The 21,252-nt window shown below is 48.3% G+C and overlaps 1 protein-coding gene and 1 long non-coding RNA gene across 4 annotated transcripts in view; one reads left to right on the forward strand and one right to left on the reverse strand.

Annotated features, from left to right (window-relative positions):
- LOC132420325 (uncharacterized) overlaps nucleotides 1-16,433 on the reverse strand; it is a 38,271-nt gene extending 21,838 nt beyond the window's left edge. Inside the window, exons 1-3 of one of the 3 annotated variants that reach the window (XR_009518355.1) lie at nucleotides 16,275-16,433; nucleotides 9,431-9,537; nucleotides 7,274-7,462 (exon numbers count right to left, since the gene is read on the reverse strand). This is a non-coding gene — a long non-coding RNA (uncharacterized lncRNA). The remainder of the gene's footprint in view (nucleotides 1-7,273; nucleotides 7,463-9,430; nucleotides 9,538-16,274) is intronic. The other 2 variants (XR_009518354.1, XR_009518353.1) reach the window with 2 other exon arrangements.
- A 2,875-nt stretch (nucleotides 16,434-19,308) lies between these two features.
- HPDL (4-hydroxyphenylpyruvate dioxygenase like) lies at nucleotides 19,309-20,713 on the forward strand. Its single transcript, XM_060021299.1, has one exon. It carries the CDS (start codon nucleotides 19,404-19,406, stop codon nucleotides 20,517-20,519), a length of 1,116 nt encoding a protein of 371 aa, XP_059877282.1. The 5' UTR covers nucleotides 19,309-19,403; the 3' UTR covers nucleotides 20,520-20,713.
- The last annotated feature ends 539 nt before the right edge of the window (nucleotides 20,714-21,252 follow it).

Genomic DNA, 21,252 nt, shown 5'->3' on the forward strand with positions numbered 1-21,252 from the left:
CCCCCCAAAAGCCACGGGTTCCACATCCGTGGAATTGGAGGGCTGACTGTACTCTGCCATTTTATATAAGGGACTTAAGCATCCATGGATTTTGGTACACACAGGGGAGGGGGGGTGTCCTGGAACCAATCCCCCACAGGTAATGAGGGACATCCATACATGACTGCCCCTGATTACAAAGGCTGGCTTTATTTTTATTTTTTTGGCCGCACCATGCGGCATGCAGAATCCTAGTTCTCCAACCAAGAATCAAATTCACACCGCCCTGCAGTGGAAGCGTGGAGTCTCAACCACTGAACTGCCAGGGAAGTCCCTGGCATTTTAAAATAGCAAAGGAAAAATAATTGTAGACTCCTAGAAGAGTCGAGTCATGAATGTAGAGGTGTCACAGCGAGGGGTGTGGTGCAGAGATTGAGAGGGAGAAATCGTATTCATTGGGGAAAATGATGAGGGCTTCAAGCAGAAGGTGGCATTTGGGGACAGGCCTTGGAAGGACAAATGGATTTGGGTAGGCATGTTCTTGGGATCAAGGACTCAGCAACATCCCAAAAGGTCCTCTGCCTAGAGTGGAAAATGGGGACCAGGAGGACAAAAGAGCAGATCTTAGAGAAAATAGAGACTACTCAAAAGGAATAAAAAGAAACGAAGATCTAAAAGTGAATCTTGCTGTTGTCCCTTTTAGTTATCTAGGAGGGTGTGTTAGTTTCCTATTGCTGCTGTAACAAATTACCACAAAATTAGTAGCTTAAAGCAACACAAATTTGTTATCTTACCGTTCCGGAGATCAGAAGTTTGACAAGGGTCTCACAGGGTTAAAATCAACTGACTGATTGGCAGGACTGTGGAAATGGGGAGAATCCATTTCCTTGCCTTTTCCATCTGCCAGAGGCAGCCCCATTCCTTGACATGTGGCTCCTTCCTATCTTCAAAGCCAGCAATGGTTGAATCACTTCTCACACAGAATCACTTCAGCTTCTGCTTCTATTGTCACACCTCCCTCTCTGACTCTGATTCCTCTTTGGCCTCCATCTTCCACTTTTAAAGACCCTTGTGATTACACTGGACCCACCAGGATAATCAATCAGCTAATTAACAACCTTGATTCCCCTTTGTTATATAACAGAACACAGTCACAGGTTCCAGAGATTAGGATGTGAATATCTTTGAGGGTCCATTACTCTTCCAACGGAGGGGATAAAGCAATAAATACGAACTCTTTCCAAGCCCGTCCATGCTCTCTGAATGTCCCAGCCTCCACTGTTGAGGAAGGTCTTGCTGTCCATGGGTATTTCCTTGTCCAGGGCCATCTGGTTGCACATCCTGCCTGCTGCAGCCTCACAGATGGGTTGGGGGCAGTGACACTGTGCAATGATGCTGTGTGCAACTTCGGGACTCCTCACTGCCCTTCTGTAGCTTTCCCACATTGGGCCTTCTCCAGCTCCTGTCCTTGGGCATCCTCCAAAGAAGGGAAGGGGGTTCCTTTCCTCAAACTGCCTTCTGTGTAAGGGAAACTAAACATGAAGTCATACTGGTACTCTATGTCCACAGAGGACTCTACTCAAATCTGTGTCTCACGGAAGGAAGCACGAAATCAAATATATGTGGTAATACTAAAAACCACTGAACTGTACAATTTAAAATTAATTTTTTGGGGGGCCACACCACATGGCTTAGTTCGCCGACCAGGGATCAAACCCGGGCCTCCAGCAGTGAAAGCGCTGAGTCCTAACCACTGGACCACCAGGGAATTCCTGAAAATTTTATAGTGTGTGAACTGCAAATCAGTTTTAAAAAATAGTGTTACTGGGAGTTCCCTGGTGGTCCAGTGGTTAGGACTCGGCAGTTTCACTGCCAGGGGCCCAGGTTCAATCCTTGGTCAGGGAACTAAGATCCTGCAGGCCACGTGGCACGGCCAAAAAAAAGAAAAAATAGTGTTACCAAAAAGTCTGTGGCAGGATTACTCATCCCTTCATTAATTCATTGATTTGCTAATATACTCACTGATTCTGCATATGTTTGTTGAGTGTTTACTAAATGTGAGTGCCAACTCCATCAGTGCGTGCTCTCTCTGGTAACCATCTTTTTGATGCCAACTCAGCTCACCAACTGCCTTCCCTGAGAATCGCCTTTCCCCAATCCACCTACACAGCTGGAGCCCTGGGGCCCTGGAAGCCATGTTTATCTGACTTGACTCTAACCCCTTAACCCCAGCTGACTGGACTCAAGCTGGGCCAGTCAGATTTCTCTCCCATGAAACTGGGACTTAGTTTTGGCCCTCTTCTCTCCACACGTACTATACCATCCCTCAAAGCTACCACCCTTCCCCGTGGCTTCATCTCTATTATAATGACTCCCACACCTATAGCACCAGACCAGCCTCTGGAGCTCCACAGGTGTCCATCCAACCGGCCCCTGGGCAGCTCCACTTGGATGTCCCACAGGCACATCAAACTCTATCTGATCCTTCATTTCACTCACATCAGGGGCTGCTTTCTATTCTCTTTTCCAGACAGAAGCTAACATCCCAGTCAAAGCCTCTAGGTCCTGAGGCAGGGACTGTGTCCTGGATTTCTTTGTGTCTTCCACAGCATCTGGCACAAAAACTCACACTTGGTAAACACTGATTAGTTAGTGGGTTGAGTTTGGGCTACCTTACTCAAATCAATTATAGGTTCATTTTAGCAAAGGCTGCAAGCAGATACTGTCAGAGTAGAATTGCTTTGGTGATTGGCAGTGTAATGTTTTAGATTTTTTTAGCTAAGTTAATATACTAAAAATAACTCCCAGAGTTCCCAATTGCTTTTGGACACGATGTGATTTATCAAAATTCCCAGCCCAAGGAGGAGAGAGGAAGAGCAAAGTCCTTGCCTCCAGTGTTTGGGAAAGTCATAGGCACCAAATGGCTTAAAGCCACATTTATCTGTGGAGTTCTGGGGCTGAGTGCATTGCTTTTACCATGACAGAGAAAAAAGAGTTAGCATTACTGAGCCCTTGCTGTGTGCTGGTTACTTAACCTATGTCTACATCGCTGTTATGGGCTAAGTTGTGTGCCCCCAAAATTCCTATGCTGAAGTCCTTATGCCCAGTACCTTGAAATGAGACTGTATTTGGAGATAGGGTCTTTAAAGAGGTAGTTAAGCTAAAATGAGGTCATATGGGTGAGCCCTAATCCAATATAACTGGCGTCCTTATAAGAAGAGATTAGGACAGAGACACACACTGAGGAAAGGCCATGTGAAGACATAGGAGGAAGATGGCCATCAATAAGCCAAGGAGAGAGCCCTTAAAAGCAATCAATCCTACAGAAAATTTGATCTCAGACTTCTAGCCTCCAGAATTATGAGAAAACAAATTTGTTGTTTAAGCCACCCAGTTTAGGGCTTCCCTGGTGGCGCAGTGGTTGAGAGTCTGCCTGCCGATGCAGGGGACACGGGTTCGTGCCCCGGTCCGGGAGGATCCTACGTGCCGTGGAGTGGCTGGGCCCATGAGACATGGCCGCTGAGCCTGCACGTCCGGAGCCTCTGCTCCGCAACGGGAGAGGCCACAACAGTGAGAGGCCCACGTACCGCAAAAAAAATAAAAAGCCACCCAGTTTGTGCTACTTTGTTATGTCAGCCCAAGCAAGTTAATACAGTCCCATTTAATCCTCCTATCAATCTAAAAAATAAATTATTAGCTCCATGTTATAGATAAGGAAACTGAGGCAAGGAGAAGTGAAATGACTTCCCCATCTTCCAGCCCACAAGTGACAGGGTGGGATGGGAGCCTAGGTTTACCCAACATAGAGACCCCATGGTAACCAATGTCCTTCATTCTCAGGGCTCTGGGTCACTCAGAGATCTGACAAAACTGTGGTGTGCTCCCACTGACCTTTCCTCTCTCCTTGACCTTTGAGGGTTCCCTTGGTGTCTCCCTCTCTCTGAGCACCCCACCCTAACCTCAGGCATTGTCAATGACTTCCTGGCACAACTAGCTCCTTGGTCTCATTCAAGACACTCAGAAATCTTTGAGTGCCCTTGTGTAGATGCTCTTTCTTGAAGCCCTAACATTTTAGGGTCTGTCTCACCCCAATATCACGAACTAGAGTTAGTGGAGGTGGGGGCGGGGTCTCTCCACTACTGTCCTCATCTAGAAAGCTAGCCAGAGGGCAGGACAATTGTCCAAGCAGAGCACTGCACCAGTCCGACCTCAGGGTGGTTCCCATACAGCATTTTACTTAATCCTCACAACAAACCTGAGTTAGGCATTACTATCATCTTCATTTTACAGATGAGAAAACAGAGGCACCAAGCAATTAAGAAACTTGCCCAATACCACATAGTGACACTTGACCTTCCTAGGAGTCAGGGAAGGCCTCCTTGAGAAAGCACATTTGAGCTGAGAGAGGACTAGAAAATGGAAGAACAGCATGTGCAAAGATCCAATGGCAGGATGGAGCCTTTGCGTTTGAGGTGCTAAGGGAAGATCATGTGGCTGAAGCCCAGAGTAAGAGGAGAGAAGGGTAAGATGAGGCAGGGGCTATGCTAGGCAGGGCCTCGGAGGCCTCGCTGAAGGTTTGGGTCTATGTCATAAGAGCAACAGGAAGCCATCAGGTTTTAACCAGGGAGATGACGGAATCAGGTTTGCAGTTTGAAAAAACTCTTTCTGAGGACAGTGTAGATAAAAGATTACAGGGAGAGTGTAGGGAGAGCATTAGGGTCCATGGCAGTAATCCAGGTAACATGGATTAGGACAATAGCAGTGGAGGTAGGAGTGTAGATGGAGGGACTTCCCTGGTGGTCCAGTGGTTAGGACTCTGTGCTTCCACTGCAGGGGGCACAGGTTCAATTCCCTGTTGGGGATCTAAGATCCTGCATGCCACATGGCACGGTCAAATAAATAAAAGAAAAAAAAAGGAATGGAGAGGGAAATAAATAAATGCTTTTAAGAGCTCTTTAAGAGGGAAAGTGACAGCATTTGGTGATAGATTGGACACAGGGTGAGGCAGAAGTTGAGGTCCCACGTTTCTGGCTGGTACAACTAGCTGGTCAGTACATAGTTCATTCAGACAGGGAACACTGGACAAAGAAAAGGTGTGGGAGAAACTGTGTGTTCAGCCTTAGGTATGCTGAATTTGAGGTAAGACACTCAAGTGGAACTATCCAATAAGCAGTGGGGTATGCAGGTTTGAAGGTCAAAAGGGAGGTATGGCCTGGACATGACTATTTGGGAGTCGTATCCAGGACCAGCCTATCTACTAGGCATGGGTAGGCCTATTAGTGTCCCAATACTCTTAGGGCTCCTCAAAAAAAAAAAAGCTTTAATCTCCTTTAAATCAGAAAAAAAGTTTATTTTATTTTATTTTTTTAAAGACACTTCTATTTCTTTTTTTTTTTTTTTGGCTGCCTTGGGTCTTCGTTGCTGCGCGCAGGCTTTCTCTAGTTGCAGCAAGCGGGGGCTACTCTTCGTTGTGGTGTGCAGGCTTCTCACTGCGGTGGCTGCCCTTGTTGCAGAGCACGGGCTCTAGGTGCGTGGGCTTCAGTAGTTGTGGCATGTGGGCTCAGTAGTTGTGGCTCGCGGGCTCTAGAGCACTGGCTCAGTAGTAGTGGCACATGGGCTTAGTTGCTTCGCGGCATGTGGGATCTTCCTAGACCAGGGCTTGAACCCGTGTCCCCTGCATTGGCAAGCAGATTGCCAACCACTGCGCCACCAGGGAAGTCCCAGAAAAAAGTTTTAATAAAGATGTTTTAATAGATAATATTAATATATTCATCTTTACACCAATGCAGTCATAAAACATAAAAAAGAAATTGTTTGGGCTTCCCTGGTGGCGCAGTGGTTGAGAGTCCGCCTGCCGATGCAGGGGACATGGGTTTGTGCCCCGGTCCGGGAAGATCCCACATGCCGCGGAGCGGCTGGGCCTGTGAGCCATGGCCGCTGAGCCTGTGCGTCTGGAGCCTGTGCTCCGCAACAGGAGAGGCCACAACAGTGAGAGGCCTGCATACCGCAAAAAAAAAAAAAGAAAGAAATTGTTCTGTAGGAAGGGGCCCACAAAAGTCGTAATGCTGCCCTGGTTATATTAGTAAGGATGCTTTCTACCACAAAATATCAGAAAGCCCACTCTCAATAGCTTCAGCAGTGACAATATTTAATTTCCCTTGTTCAGCATTAGGGTGGCCTCCAGGGATGGCAGGGCACTCATGCCCTCAAGGACAAAGACTCCTTCCAGCTCTCCACTCTGCCATCCCTCTGTTGGCTCCATTCTCAGCTTGGGAGCACACCAGCTTCAGTAGGTCCAGGACATATCTAGACTTGACAACATTCCCAGGAAGAGAGCCACTGGGCATGTCGCTTCCAGTGATTCTCTCCTAGGAGTGAGAAAACCTTTCCCAGAAGCCCCCCAGCAAGTGTCCTCTTAGTCTCACTGGGTATAACCCCATTCCTAAACCAGTTACTGGCAAGAAGGAAGGAATTTATACGATGGGCTCAGATTGGGGTGCATCAGAGGTTAGGGAGTCTTCTAGACTCTCTTCTCTAGAAGTCTTCCTCCAGGAGGTGGAACCTGAAGCCAAAAGCAAGGATGAGCTCATCCAGGGAAGAGTATTCAGAAAGAGAAGCACAGAGGACGTAGGAGCTTCAGCATTTCCATCTACTGAGGGCTAAAGGAGCAAAGGTTGAATCAGTTCCTGCTACAGAGGGGCTTCCTGTCTGATGGAAGAGACGCATCATTAAACACAGTTGCAAATGGACTGGAATTTGAGAGCAGACTGGGTTGGAGGCCCAGCTGTGTGTTAATACGTATGTGACTGGGTAGGTTTCTTAAGCTTTCTGCCTCAGTTTCCTTTTTGTATAGTACCGTACACATAGTAGATATCAAATAAATGCAGCCATCATTGTTTTATTATCATCCACATTATTATATATAGGTGGCAGGAAGCCACTGGAAGGGAATTAACAGGCAGATTTGTGTCTAGGTTAGATGGCTTAGGCAGGTTGTGCTCTGTCCCTGCTCTGGGTTTCCTCTTCACTAGGTCACTGTGAGCAACTCACTGAGTTTCCCTCTGGCTGTCCCCAAGGCTGAATGCCACCAGAACCCTCCAGGCCCCAGCAGCATCTCCATAAAATCTGTGTGTTGGTTTTAGCTGCACTCCTGTGCTTTGGAATTAGGATAAATTACTATCCCTCCTTTCACTCCTGTCTGATTACATTGTTGCCACTCAAAGAAATTAATCAGGTTTATTAAGCATGACCTCTCTTTTGTAAGCCCTGCTCCCAGTCAGCCGATATGTAGTACCTGTCTGCTGCTCTCCTAGTTCAGTTCCAGTTGGAGAGGCCTCAACCTTTCTCAGTGTTCTGGTGGGGGTACCGACAGGCGGCCGAGTGGCCACATCTTTTGTTATTTGCAGAGACTGATGTTCTGGGCTGGGTTGGACAAAGACAGGATGCTCTGCTGTAGTGAGCACAAGGCCCTTTGTTGCCATGGCTGTGGAAGAAATAGGAACAAAAGGGATAAACGTTGCATCCAAATATGCTAATAATTAACACTTAACACCATGGATATAAAAAGCATTTAATACTAAATTACTATGATCATAATAGCTATTCTTCATTCAGCCCTACTCCATATGGCATCATGGCTTGGTAGTTAAGTACATGTGAACTGGAGCCTGACTGCCTGGGTCCAAATCCTGGCTCTGCTATTTACCAGTGTGGGCAAGTTACTCACGCTCTTTGAGTCTCAGTTTTGTATCTATAAAGCACGGACAATGGAAGTACACAACTCATAGGGTTATGTGAGTTCATATTATGCTTATAAAGCACTTAAACATGACCTACCACATAATAAGCACTCAATAAATATTATATTTTTATATACATTGGTCAGCAAATTTAGACCTCAAAACAAACATATGATGTAGACATTATCATTATTATTATTATCCCTATTTATCAATTGAGGAAATCAAGACTCAGAGAGGTTGAGTAACTTTCCCAAGGTTACCCAGCAAGAAAGTAACAGAATCCAATTCTGACTGACCCTAAAGTCTTGTGCTTTCCACTGCACCAGGTCACTGTCTTCCATGAGCTCCTGGCAAGAGGTCCCACATCAATGTAATGGTACAGTATTGGTAACTTTCACAAATTCCTCTTCCCTTTCATCACAGTTAGAACTAGGTATTTTCAGAATGAAGGAAAGAGGAATCCTGTGGACAAGGCAGCTTAAGCAAGGTTTCTCTTCTCTCTGCCCCTGCTTTACGCCCAGATCCTCAGCCTTCCCTAGAATGTACAAGGCCCAGTTCTCTAGTGGAAGCTGGAAAGCCAGCTAGGGAAGAGCAGAGACATGGCCCAGCTCTGGGTAAGACTTGCTCAAGTACCACCCATCTGATGGCTTGGCTGGCAGAGTGGAGCCACAGGGAAGAACCTGGCCATGGGGTGCCAGGCCACACCAGTGCCAGGGGCTGGCAGGTTTGAGGCCAAGATGATCCAGGACAGATCTTGCACCCTAAAAATCTTTGGACATCACCAATAAAATAAAGTAAAACAGCACAGCCCAAAGCACCTTCCTGCCAGAGAACTTAAAATTCTTGAAGGATGCCTGCATTTTGTCTTTTAATGTAAAGGAATCCCAGAGTCTGGCTTATCACACCTCCTGTGGAGTGGATATCTGGCTGCCAGATCAATAAGTGTTCATCAGGGCTCTGACCACTGCACAGCCTAGTCAGGCCTCTGCCCATTCTTCCACACAACCAAAGTCAGGCCTCTGCTCATGCTTCTACACAACCAACTCTTGTTTTGTATTCAAAAGCAGTTCAATTCCTAAACAACCATCTGGGCAAAAATAAAACTCAGCCTTACAGATATTTCTAGGAAAGAGGGGCAGTTGGCTATCTCATTAATTGCAACACTCACTGAGCCTAAACTCTGGGCAAGGCACTGTACTTACCATGACCCTTGTCACATCCCCACCCATCCCCCCACCCCTCACTTATCTCTTGAGTTTATGGCTAGCTCCTGATGGCCCCTCCCCTGTGCCTCTCTCCTGTCCAGATGTCCATTTGCAATCAGATAAGGCCTGGTTGGGTTCATCCTGGACTCTGGGAAACATAGCCTTGGCTTCTTGATGAATATACAGCCTGGTGTCAGGATGACAGCCTGTGAAGGGGCCTCCCTGAAGTCCCCAGGCTATGCCCACACCTAGTTCAAGACAGCAGAGACTTCTCTGATGTGGACAGGCAAGCTGTCAATGCTATGTGGATCCCCTACCCCCCACTCAGGCCCTGATCACAGACCCTCTTCCTCAACCCTTTCCACCCACACCTGCCTTTTGCCTCCTACTCACACTCCTGGGGCTCTCAAATGGTGACTAGAGAAGGAAGGAAATGGCCAGGCTAAAGATTCAGTGAAAATAGCTGAAGCTTTGTACTCGGACAGATAAGGGTTTGAATTTCACCATGTTACTTAACAGCTGCGTGACTTGGTCTGGTTACTTGAGTCTGGTCTCGAGTCTCAGTTTTCTAATCTCTGAAAGGAAAACAATCTTCTGTACTCTTAGGGTTTCTGTGAGGATTAGAAAAGATATGCATAAGTATGTTATGCCCAGCAGCACTGAATAAATGGTAGACATTGTCAGACATAAGTTGGTCTCTTTATATTCCTTTAAAGTATATATACTTTCTCTCCCTAAATTCTTACAACCACCAGGCTACAGGGTCAGCCCACCAGTGGTGTTGCTGCAAAGAGCTTGGCTGGGTTGGAGCCAGCTCTCCTGCTGGGCCTAGACCTTAGTCTAGTGCATTGGTGGGGGTTTCAACCCCTCTGTCCACGGTTCAGTGACCAATCCTCCTGATTTGCCTGGGATTGTCCCAGATTTACGACTAAAATTTCCACATCCTGGGAGCACAGGCAGTTCAGTCTTGGGAAAACTGGTATGATCGGTCACCTTATCAAGTCAGCTGACCCACAGCAGATGGAGAACGTGTCAGACCCAGGAAGTAGCTGGGCTTCCCATAACCTTTCCCAGTTTGCTGGATGGATGGGGCCAGGCTGGGCATCAAATCTGCCCTTCCTTCTGGGTTCCCAGCCAAGACCTGGTTAAGTTGAGGCCAAGGGTGACACCCAGAGGTCATGTGAAAAACTGCAGTCTGGTAATCACCCACCTGGCCCTTGAGGCCTTCGCTTGTTCATTAGTAAATATTTATTGAGCTCTCAACACATACCAACCCTTGTGTTAGGCACTGGGCATAAGTCTCAGGGTCTTGGAAGGCATCCTCAAACAAGTTAAATTTATGCTGAGACCTACTTATTGAGAAGGTGTTTGCCAGGTCAAGGCAGGAGGGAAATAGAGAGTATTCCAGGCAGGAAGGAACAGCAAAGACAAAAACTCTTGAGTGGGAAGGAGCATAAAACATTCAAGAAACTAATTACAGTATGAAGGAGGGGGTTGGTAGTGACAACAGTTGGTGACTAACAATTGTTAGTGGTGACAACAGTTAGGTTGCCAAGGCCTAATCAGCCAGGGGAGATTTATTTGTCTTTACCCTAAGTGCAATCAGAACTTAGTGAAGGGTTTTAAGCAGGACTGTAACATAATCAGATCTGCATTTTTCAAAGCTCACTCTCTGGCTACAGGGTGGAGACTGGTTTGGAGAGTAGTAAGTCTAAAGCCAGGGAGGCAATTAGAAGGTCATTGCAGTGTCCAGGTGGTACACAGTGAGGACCTGGACTTGGGTAGTGTGGGGAGATGATGAGAGATGTGATAGTTTGAGAGGCATTATGGAGATAGAATGGGCAGGGACATGGTGATTGACTGGAGGTGAAGGTTGAGGGACAGTGAGGTTCAAAAATGACTTGCAGGTTTCTGGCTAGGACCACTGGACAGCAGTGGAACAGCTGCTGAGAAGGGAGCACCAGAGGAGGAGGATGTTGGGCATGTTGAATCTGAGGTGCCTGTGGGACATGCGTGCACATCAAGATGGCAAATAAGCAGGTGGATAAAGATTAGGAAGAAGGAAATAATGTGGGGGTCATCTGCATGCAGATGGTAACTGAAGCCCTAAGCAGCACCAACATTCACAAGTGGGCAGAGGAAGACCAGGCAAGTACGGTATTATAAAAGCCAGGGCAAGAGTGTTTCAGAAAGGAGAGAGCGGTCAACCTCTGCTTAGATCCTTTCAAAGTGAAGTGGTGGAGAGAAGCCAAGTTAGAGTGAGTTGTGCTGTAAGCAGGAGGTGAAGAGGTGGAGAAAGCAACTGTAGACAACTCTTTCAATAAGTGTAGCTAAACTATCAAAGTTATCAGTGAGAGTGTAATTAGGTACAACTTTTTTGAATGGCAATTAGGCAGAATTTATGAAAATTAAAAATACACACAGCCTTTACCCCAACAATTCTACTTCCAAGAAGTTAGCCTACAAATGTACTTCACCCATGCACAAAGATTTACAGAGAGGATATTTACTGTGGCATTTTTTTTTTTTTTTTTTTTTTTTTTTTTTTTTTGTGGTACGCGGGCCTCTCACCGCCGTGGCCTCTCCCGTTGCGGAGCACTGGCTCCAGACGCGCAGGCTCAGCAGCCATGGCTCACAGGCCCAGCCGCCCCGCGGCATGTGGGATCTTCCCGGACCGGGGCATGAACCCGTGTCCCCTGCATCGGCAGGCGGACTCTCAACCACTGCGCCACCAGGGAAGCCCTGCTGTGGCATTTTATAAATAGCTAAAGTGAAGTACAATTTGCATACTCAACAGCGGGCTGGTTAAATTAGCTATAAAACAGCCACACAACAGGATATTATATATCTGTTAAAAAGAACATGCTGGGGGTGGTGTTGGTGGGATGAATTGGGAGATTGGGATTGACATATATTAATGCATAAAATAGATAACTAATAAGAACCTGCTGTATAAAAAAATAAATTAAATTTAAAAAAATAACATGCTAGATTTATATGTATTGAAATGGATACATCAAGACTGGATGCATCAGGACTTCCCTGGTGGCGCGGTGGTTGGGAGCCCACCTGCCAAAGCAGGGGACACGGGTTCAAGCCCTGGTCCAGGAAGATCCCACATGCCGTGGAGCAACTAAGCCCGTGTGCCACAACTACTGAGCCTGCGCTCTAGAGCCCGTGAGCCACAACTACTAAGCCCATGTGCCACAACTACTGAAGCCCATGCGCCTAGAGTCCATGCTCTGCAACAAGACAGGAAACCGCACTGAGAGGCCCACGCACCACAATGAAGAGTGGTCCCTGCTCGTCACAGCTAGAGGGGGCCCGCGTGTAGCAACGAAGACCCAATGCAGCCAAAAAAATAAATAAATAAAAAATAAATTAATTAGGGCTTCCCTGGTGGCGCAGTGGTTGAGAGTCCGCCTGCTGATGCAGGGGACACGGGTTCGTGCCCCGGTCCGGGAAGATCCCACGTGCCGCGGAGCGGCTAGGCCCGTGAGCCGTGGCCGCTGAGCCTGCACGTCCGGAGCCTGTGCTCCGCAATGGGAGAGGCCACAACAGTGGGAGGCCTGCGTACCGCAAAAAATATATATATATATAAATTAATTAATTAATTAATTAAAAAAAAGACTGGATGCATCAAGGAAAAAGGACAGCCATATATGCTTGTATAAATGCATAGAAAATGCTTAAAAAGGATACACAAGAAACTCTTCACAGTGGTTATTTCTGCAGGGTAGTCAGTAAAGGAGAATTTTACTTTTGATTTTATGTTTTTTCATGTTTGGATTTTTAAAAATATTTATTTATTTATTTGGCTGCGCCGGGTCTTAGTTGCAGCACATGGGATCTTCATTGTGGCATGTGGGGTTTTTAGTTGAGGCATGTGGGATCTCGTTCCCTGACCAGGGATCAAACCCAGGCCCCCTGCATTGGGAACGTGGAGTCTTAGCCACTGGACCACCAGAGAAGTCCCTATATGTTTGGATATTTATTGCAAGCATGTACAGTGAAATTTTACATAATTTATGTCTTTAAAAACTAATTTTCAATGGGCAGAAGACCTAAATAGACATTTCTCCAAAGAAGACATACAGATGGTCAATAGGCACATGAAAAGACACTCAACATCACTAATTATTAGATAAATGCAAATCAAAACGATAATGAGGTACCACCTCACAATGGTCAAAAATCAAATCATCAAACAATAAATGCTGGAGAGGGTGTGGGGAAAAGGGAACCCTCCTACACTGTTGGTGGGAATGTAAATTGGTGCAGCCTCTATGGAAAACAGTATGGAGGTTCCTTAAAAAACTAAAAATAGAGCTACCGTATGATCCAGCAGTCCCACTCCTGGGCATATATCCAGAAAAGATGAAAACTCTTAATTCAAAAAGATACATGCAGGGAACTCCCTGGCAGTCCAGTGGTTAAGAAAGCACTTTCACTGCCGTGGGCCTGGCTTCAATCCCTGGCTGGGGAACTAAGATCCCACAAGCGGAGAGGCGCCAGCGGTGGGCGGGGAGCTAAGAGAATAAATGCACTATAATGGTTAAGAGACTAAAAACTAAAAACTAAGCCAGATTTGAAATTCCATCCTCTCCATTTACCAGCTGTCTGCCTTGTGCAAATTATTTAACTCTTCTTTGCCTCAGTCTCCCCAACTACAAAGTGGACATGATTATAGTATTTTTGTTTAATGAGTTAATGTATGTTAAGCATAGAAGCCTTTGTTCTTATTACAAATAGCCATTATCCATAATTAAATTAAAAGTAGGGGCAATGCCAAGTGTGTGTGTGTGTTCTTAGCAGATAGCAAAGTTCCCCATACGTAGTATGAGTAAAACAAATATTTATTAAATAAATGATACACTAGAAAGAAAAAAGTACTCGGAAAATCATTTTTTGTTCTCAGACACTTTTTTTTACTTTGTATATGTTAGTTCCATGAAATAAAATGTTAAATTAAAAAAAAACGTGGTATATGGGACTTCCCTGGTGGCACAGTGGATAAGACTCCGCGCTCCCACTGCAGGGGCCAGGGTTTGATCCCTGGTCAGGGAACTAGATCTCACATGCATGCCACAACTAAGGAGCCCTGGAGCCGCAACGAAGGAGCCCGCCTGCCGCAACTAAGACCCGGTGTAACCAAATAAATATCTTTTTTTAAAAATGTGGTATATATATATATATATATATATATATATATATACACACACACACATATATACAATGGAATATTAGCCATAAAAATAATGAAATATTGCCATTTGCAGCAATATGGGTGGACCTAGAGAATATCACACTAAATGAAGTTAGAGAAAGACAAATATATATCACTTATATGTGGAATCTAAAATATAACACAAATGAATATATATATATACAAAACAGAAACAGACTCACAGACATAGAAGACAAACTTATAGTTATCAAAGGGGAAAGGGACGGGGGTCGGGAGGAGAATAAATTAGGAGTGTGGGACTAACAGATACAAACTACTATACATAAAATAAATAAGCAACAAGAATTTACTGTATAGCACAGGGAACTATATTCAATATCTTGTAGTAACCTATGAAGGAAAATAATCTGAAAAAAAAAATATATATATATATAACTGAATCACTTTGCTGTACACATGAAACTAGCACAATATTGTAAATCAACTATACTTTAATTTTTAAAAATCCTTATTTTTATAAGTTTGGCTGTGAAGGGTAGGAGAATTATACAAAAATAGTTGTAGAAGTAAGCAGGATAGAGGGAGGGCTTTTTGGTTTGTTTTTTTTTAAGATGAAAGAGACCTGATGATCTCTCTTAAAAGGGACAGAATGAAGATATATAGGAGAGAGAGGAAAATCAGTAAAGCAAGCTCACTGATGATGTGAGTGTTGGTGAGACCCAGAGCCCTGGTTAGTCTAACCCAGGTGGCACTCTTACTTCACAGTGACAGGGGAGGAGAGGGTGGTATCAGCAGGTCTTCAGGGCGCCTGTAGAGGCCCTGCCCTATGGAAATGAAAATACATCTCTTCCCCAGGAAGCTCCCAATCTAGGGGTTTAATGAGCTGACCCTTGAACAACATGGTGGGGGGTGGTAGGGTTAAGGGGTCAATCCCTGTGCAGTTGGAAATCCCTGTAAAATCTGCATATAACTTTAGAGTCGGCTCTCCACACCTGCAGTTCCGCATCCTCGGATTCAACGCACCACGAATGATGTACTACTGTAGTATGTATTTACTGAAAAAAAACCCTGCATATGAGTGGACCCGCATGTAAGTTCAAACCCGTGTTATTCAAGGGTCAACTGGGACTTCCCTGGCAGTCCAGTGGTTAAGACTCCACACTCCCACTGCAGGGGATGCGGGTTCGATCCCTGGTCAGGGGAACTAATAAACTGCATGCTGCGCAGTGCAGCCAAAAACTTTTTTTAAAAAAAGGGCCAACTGTACTAACAATTGCCAATCAACTACACTTGCTCTCACCTCCACACCTTTGTATAAGCCGTGTCCTCCACCTGGAATACTTCACTCCCAACCTCCGACACATAAAGGTACCCCTCACCTTGTCAATTCCTACTCAAACTTCTGGTCTCAGCTTCTCCTGGGAAGCCTTCCCTAGTCCTCCAGACAATGTTAGAAGCAACAGCCTCTTCACTGGCCTCCCCATTCTGCCCTTGCTACCCTCCATCCTATTATCAACTCAGCAGCCAGCGAGGTTCAATAGAAATGTGGAGTCTGATCCGGTCACCCTTCAGCTTAAAGGTGACCTCCAGTGGCTTGCTATATTGTTCGGAGTAAAAGCCAAAGTTTGCCTTATGGCTACTATTCCCCCTCCTCCCTATCCTATTCCAGCTGCACTGGACTTTTGCTCCAATACACCAGCCCCATTCCTGCCTCAAGGCCTTTACATTTGTTCCTCTTGCCCCTTCACTTCCTTCAGGAATTAACTCAAAAGTCACCTTCTCGCAATTCTGACATATACTACAACATGGATGAAACTTACAGGCATTATGCTAAGTGAAATAGGCCAGTCACACACACACACACACACTGCACGATTTCATTTACATGAGGTACCTAGAGTAGTCAAAATCATAACAGAGACAGAAAATAGAACAGTGGTTGCCAGGGGCGGGGGGAGGGGAGAGTGGCGAGCTATCTAAAGGGTACAGTGTCAGCTGTGGAGGAAGGGTTCAGCATATGGATGAAGTGATGGTTGCGTGACATGAATGTACTTAATACCACTGAACCGTACCTTAAAAATGTAACGTGGTGAATATTATGTGTGTTTTACCACACACACACACACACACACACACACACAAACAAACACACAAAGTCACCTTCTCTGAGGTCTTCCAGGTCACTCCTTATAAAAAGTCAAGGGCTCAAGGAGAAGAACGGAATCACGGGGAGGGAGGGCAAGGGCAAGGCCAGAAAGGAGGGAGCATCCGAGGTCGCCTCCTGGATGGGGAGGGAGCTCCGGATGGGCGCGGCCAGAAAGGCGGGAGTTTCCGGGAGCGGATTTCAGGGGAAGCAAGGAAGGAGGGAACTTGGGAGGGGCGGGGTGAGGTAAGGGAGGGGAGGGGAGAGGAGGGGGAGGGGAGGGGAGGGGAGGGGAGGGGAGGGGAGGGGAGGGGAGGGGTGGGCCCTGAAAGGTGCGAGCTTTGGGGCCTCCTGTGCGGCTGGGAGAGGGAGGGCGGAGGAGAGGGGAGAGGGGAGGAGAAGGGGAGGGGAAGGAGCGGGGAGCGGGCGGGGGTCAGGATTTCTGTAGGGGCCGAGTGTGCCTCGGGTCTGCGAGCTCCGAGAGTTCGACTCCTCCGCCCTCCACAGCCCCCATCTCCACCTCTGCTGACCTTGTCGTTGTAAAAGGCGGATGTATAGGAGAGGCGTCACCACCTAAACTCTCCGACCCGCGCGCGTGCCCTCCAGTGGTATTGGCCGGTTCCCTCAGGTCTCGACCTGCGCGCCCACCCTCGTTATCAATAGCTCCAGGAGGAGTGCAACCGCGGCCAGGCTCGGAGGACCTATCTTGGGAAAGTTCCGCAGGGTCCTGATCGCAGGAGGACACCAGTCTGATCCCAGGAGGTCACGGCCAAGACGCCAGCAGGGCTGCAGGAAGTAGAGTCTAGTTCTCTAACCCCAACTGGTCTCCAGAGCCGTCTGTGCACTGGGCCAAAGTCAAGCACAGTGCCCTTGCTGGGCAGTGTACCCCAGACAAGGTCACCCTTTTCTTTTTCTTTTTCTTTTTTTTTTTTTTGCGGTACGCGGGCCTCTCACTGCTGTGGCCTCTCCCGTTGCGGAGCACAGGCTCCGGACGCGCAGGATCAGTGGCCATGGCTCACAGGCCCAGCCGCTCCGCGGCATGTGGGATCTTCCCGGACCAGGGCACGAACCTGTGTCCCCTGCATCGGCAGGTGGACTCTCAACCACTGCGCCACCAGGGAAGCCCCATCCTTTTCTTTAAGACAACCCCCACTTAGCTTCCAGAAATCTACCCTCCCCCAGGTCAGAAGTGATTGGTCAGGGGTCCTGTTTCTGTTCCCTTTGTCCATACCTGGAGCCCTTGAGTGGAAATTCCTTCTCCCGGACCAAAGGCCTGGAAGCTGCTCCCTTGGGGCCCCAATCATGAGAGCTGGGGCAGAGCATTGTCTTTTCTGTACCAGCCCTCTCAGATCCCTATTCCCAGGGCCCCCTCCCCCAGAATACACCACCAAAGCCAGAGCCCTCCCAGTGCCTTCCCAGTGCTCAGGACTACGGAGGAGTAGCCCTTTGTATGCCCTGACCCCATAGTCAGGCCCAGGTTCACAGGCTAAAACCTGGATCTTTTGCCAGGCTGCACCATATACTATTTCATTTAATCAAAACAATCCCACTAAGTAGGTACTATTATTATTCCCATTTTTATAGATGACGAAACTAAGATTCAGAAGTTAAGCAATTTGCCCAAAGTTATACATGTGCTAGTAAGTGTTGGAGGTAGATTTTTAAACCCAGGTCTGTCTGGCTTTTGGAGTCCATGTTCTCCAATTCACTGGAGTGCAGAGTAGCACCAAGTACCTTTCACCAGTGCTTCAGGTACTGCCTTCCTGGCTGTAGGCCTGAACACCCAGCCAGGTGTTTTTCTAAGCCCTGTCCCCTCATCACATCCTTCTCCCTCCTGCCAATGAAACTCAACAGTAAGTCATCACACCAGGCTGCCTGACAAATGAATCTCTTTTGCATTGCCTCAGACCACAGGCATCCAACCCAACTGTCTCCCCAACCTTATGCTCCATTGCTCCTCTGAGGGTTTGGCTCACATTCCTCACTGAGCTTTTGCTTATGCCATTTGCTCTTCGTGGAATGCCCTTCCAAACCCTTCAAGAGCTACCAGGTGAAGTTCCAGAAGACTCCGAATTTCCTCAATCCAGTGATCTCACACAGTTCTCAGTGGCAAGGCCTGAAATGCCCCCAGAAAGCTCCTCTGGCCTAATACCCAGTCAGGAAGCTGGAAAGAGCAAAGAGGACTTATTCTAGTCCTAATAGAGTCAGGAGGGTGAGAAAGGATGCCTGTGCAGCTGTTCCTTTCAGATCCTGAGCCACTGTTTTTTCTCCAAATCTTGTTTGGGACAAGGGCGTAAAAAATGTTAAGGGAGAAGTGGGGTTGAAAAGGTGCAGCTGAAAGATTTCCCAAAAGAGAGATGCATTTAGGAGCTAAATAAATGGTCTATCTTCCTATAACATAAATTTCTCTGGACCATTTTGGGGAAAAAGTGAAAATCTGTAACTTAAAGCATTTTATTCTATTTTAAGTTTTAAAGGAACATTAGGCAATTAAAAGCAAAATTCTCCAAAAATTTTAAGCTAAAACATGAAATTGCTAAGAAATTCCGTGCTTGTAGAGGGAAAATTCGGACTCTTCCCCCGACTAGGGCTGATTCCCTTTGCTCTGAGGTTGGGGCATGAGTAGGAACCCAGTGCCTGGAACCTAGTGAAGGCAGCTATTGTGATCTCCAGGGTCCGGGGATGGGAGGCTCAGTGCCCAAAGGTGTGTGGCCCAGCCAGAGGCCGTGGGAAGGTCAGTGCCCAAGAGTGAGGCCCAGCCAGAGGTCATGGGAAGGGTCAGTCCTGTGCCCCCGGTGTACTCTCGGCCACACAGGCTGAGCGAGAGGGTGGAGAGTGGCAGTCACTGGCTCCGCCCCCCTCTCTCGCTCCGCCCCTGTACTGGCTCCGCGTGGTTCTCTAGAGCCACAGCTCAGACTCGGGGGTCTCCAGGCAGCCCCAGTTTGGCGTGCTTCGGCAGAGGGAACCGCAAGACCCCAAGTGGTCCGTTTGTGGCTTCTCCCCGAAAAAGATCGAGGAACGCGGTCTGCAGGCAAAATTGGACTCCACCGGCTTCTGACGACAAGCCAGGGACTGAGAGTCTCCGAGTCCCGGACAAGTGATTGTCCCCAGGGGAGGGACAGGCCGGGGACGCCATCCAGACCGCCATGGCCGCGCCCGCCCGCCGTCTGTGCCATATCGCTTTCCACGCGCCGGCGGGGCTGCCCCTCGCCCGGGATCTGCAGCGCCTCTTCGGCTTCCAGCCCCTGGCGGTGCGGGAAGCAGACGGCTGGCGGCAGCTGGCTCTGCGGAGCGGCGACGCGGTCTTTTTGGTGAACGAGGGCGCGGGGCCCGCAGAGCCGCTGTACGGCCTGGACCCGCATCATGCGGTGCCCAGTGCCACGAACCTGTGCTTCGACGTGGCGGACGCGGGCGCCGCCGCCCGGGCGCTGGCGGCGCTCGGCTGCAGCGTGCCGGTGCCCCCTGTCAGCGTGCGGGATGAGCAGGGCGCCGCCACCTACGCCGTGATCAGCTCGCCGGCCGGCAACCTCAGCCTGACGCTGCTGGACCGCACTGGCTTCTGCGGGCCCTTTCTGCCCGGCTTTAGGCCTGTGCCCTCCGCACCTGGCCCGGGCTGGGTCAGCCACGTGGACCACCTGACCTTGGCCTGCACCCCCAGCAGCTCCCCAAAACTGATGCGCTGGTTCCACGACTGTCTAGGCTTTCACCACCTGCCGCTGAGCCCAGGTGAGGATCCGGAGCTGGGCCTGGAGGTAGCAGCAGAGTCCGGGCCCGGGGGGCTGAGGCTCACCGCCCTGCGGGCCCCTACGGGTAGTGCTGTCCCTACCCTCGTGCTGGCCGAGTCCCTGCTGGGGGTCACCAGCCGACAGGACCAGGTGGAGCAGTTCCTGGCCCGGAACGGGGGACCTGGACTGCAGCACGTGGGGTTATACACACCAAATATCATGAAAGCCACTGAGGGTGTGGTAGGGGCCGGGGGTCAGCTCCTGACTCCTCCTGAGGCCTACTACCAGCAGCCAGGCAAGGAGAAGCAGATCCTGGCTGCAGGGCTAGAGCCTAGCCTGCTGGCCCGACAGGGGGTCTTGCTAGATGGTGACAGAGGCAAGTTTCTGCTTCAGGTCTTCACCAAGTCGCTCTTTGCAGAGGACACTTTCTTCCTGGAGCTGATTCAGAGGCAGGGGGCCACTGGATTTGGCCAGGGCAACATTCGGGCCCTGTGGCAGTCCGTGCAGGAGCAAGCTGCCAGGGTCCAGGAAGCCTGAGAAGGGCTGAAGCTGGGTGTAGCCGCCTGTCCTGGAGCACTGGGGAGTCCAGCACAGGGCCTGCTGGAACTGAGAGACACCCACAGAGGCCTGGAGTGAAAGGCTTTGTCTTTAGGAGCCAGGTGTGGCCTCCATCTCATCGTGCCAGAAGTTGAATCTCACAGGGGTCCAAAGAGATGGGACTTTTTTTTAAACTGTGAAACGTTTCTCATATTGTCTATATCTAACATATATGCAAAATGTAAAGAATAAAGGAATTACACAATTAGGAAATAGAACATAACCAATATTTTTGAACCCTCCTTGTGTCCTTCTCTGACCCCATTTCTCTCCACCACACTCCCAATATTATGATTAAAAACCCTCTGCTTTTCTGTATTGTTTCACTGCATATGTAATGTACCCCTAAATAAATGGTTTATTATTTGAGGTAGGAATCTAAGACAAAACAAATCCTCCTCTGTGATTCCCCTCTCCCTAGGGACCAGCCACTGCAGGTGGGAGGGGCTGAGTCAGAGCTGAGCTCAACCACCTGCTCTAGGGTGATAACACAACTCCAATCAGAGCTGACCAGAGACATGGACTGAGAGCGCTGGATGTCAGCCACTGGCAGGGGCTCCCTGCAGCTGCCTTCTTCTCTTCTGGGGCTGGAGGAGGACAGATCACTCAGGACAGAACACTCCCCTCCTCCATCTGCCCAGGGCTGGCTAGGAGCTCAGCAGTGGAAGTCACG

This window comes from Delphinus delphis, chromosome 1 (assembly GCF_949987515.2).
Source record: "Delphinus delphis chromosome 1, mDelDel1.2, whole genome shotgun sequence".
Classification (NCBI taxonomy): domain Eukaryota; kingdom Metazoa; phylum Chordata; class Mammalia; order Artiodactyla; family Delphinidae; genus Delphinus; species Delphinus delphis.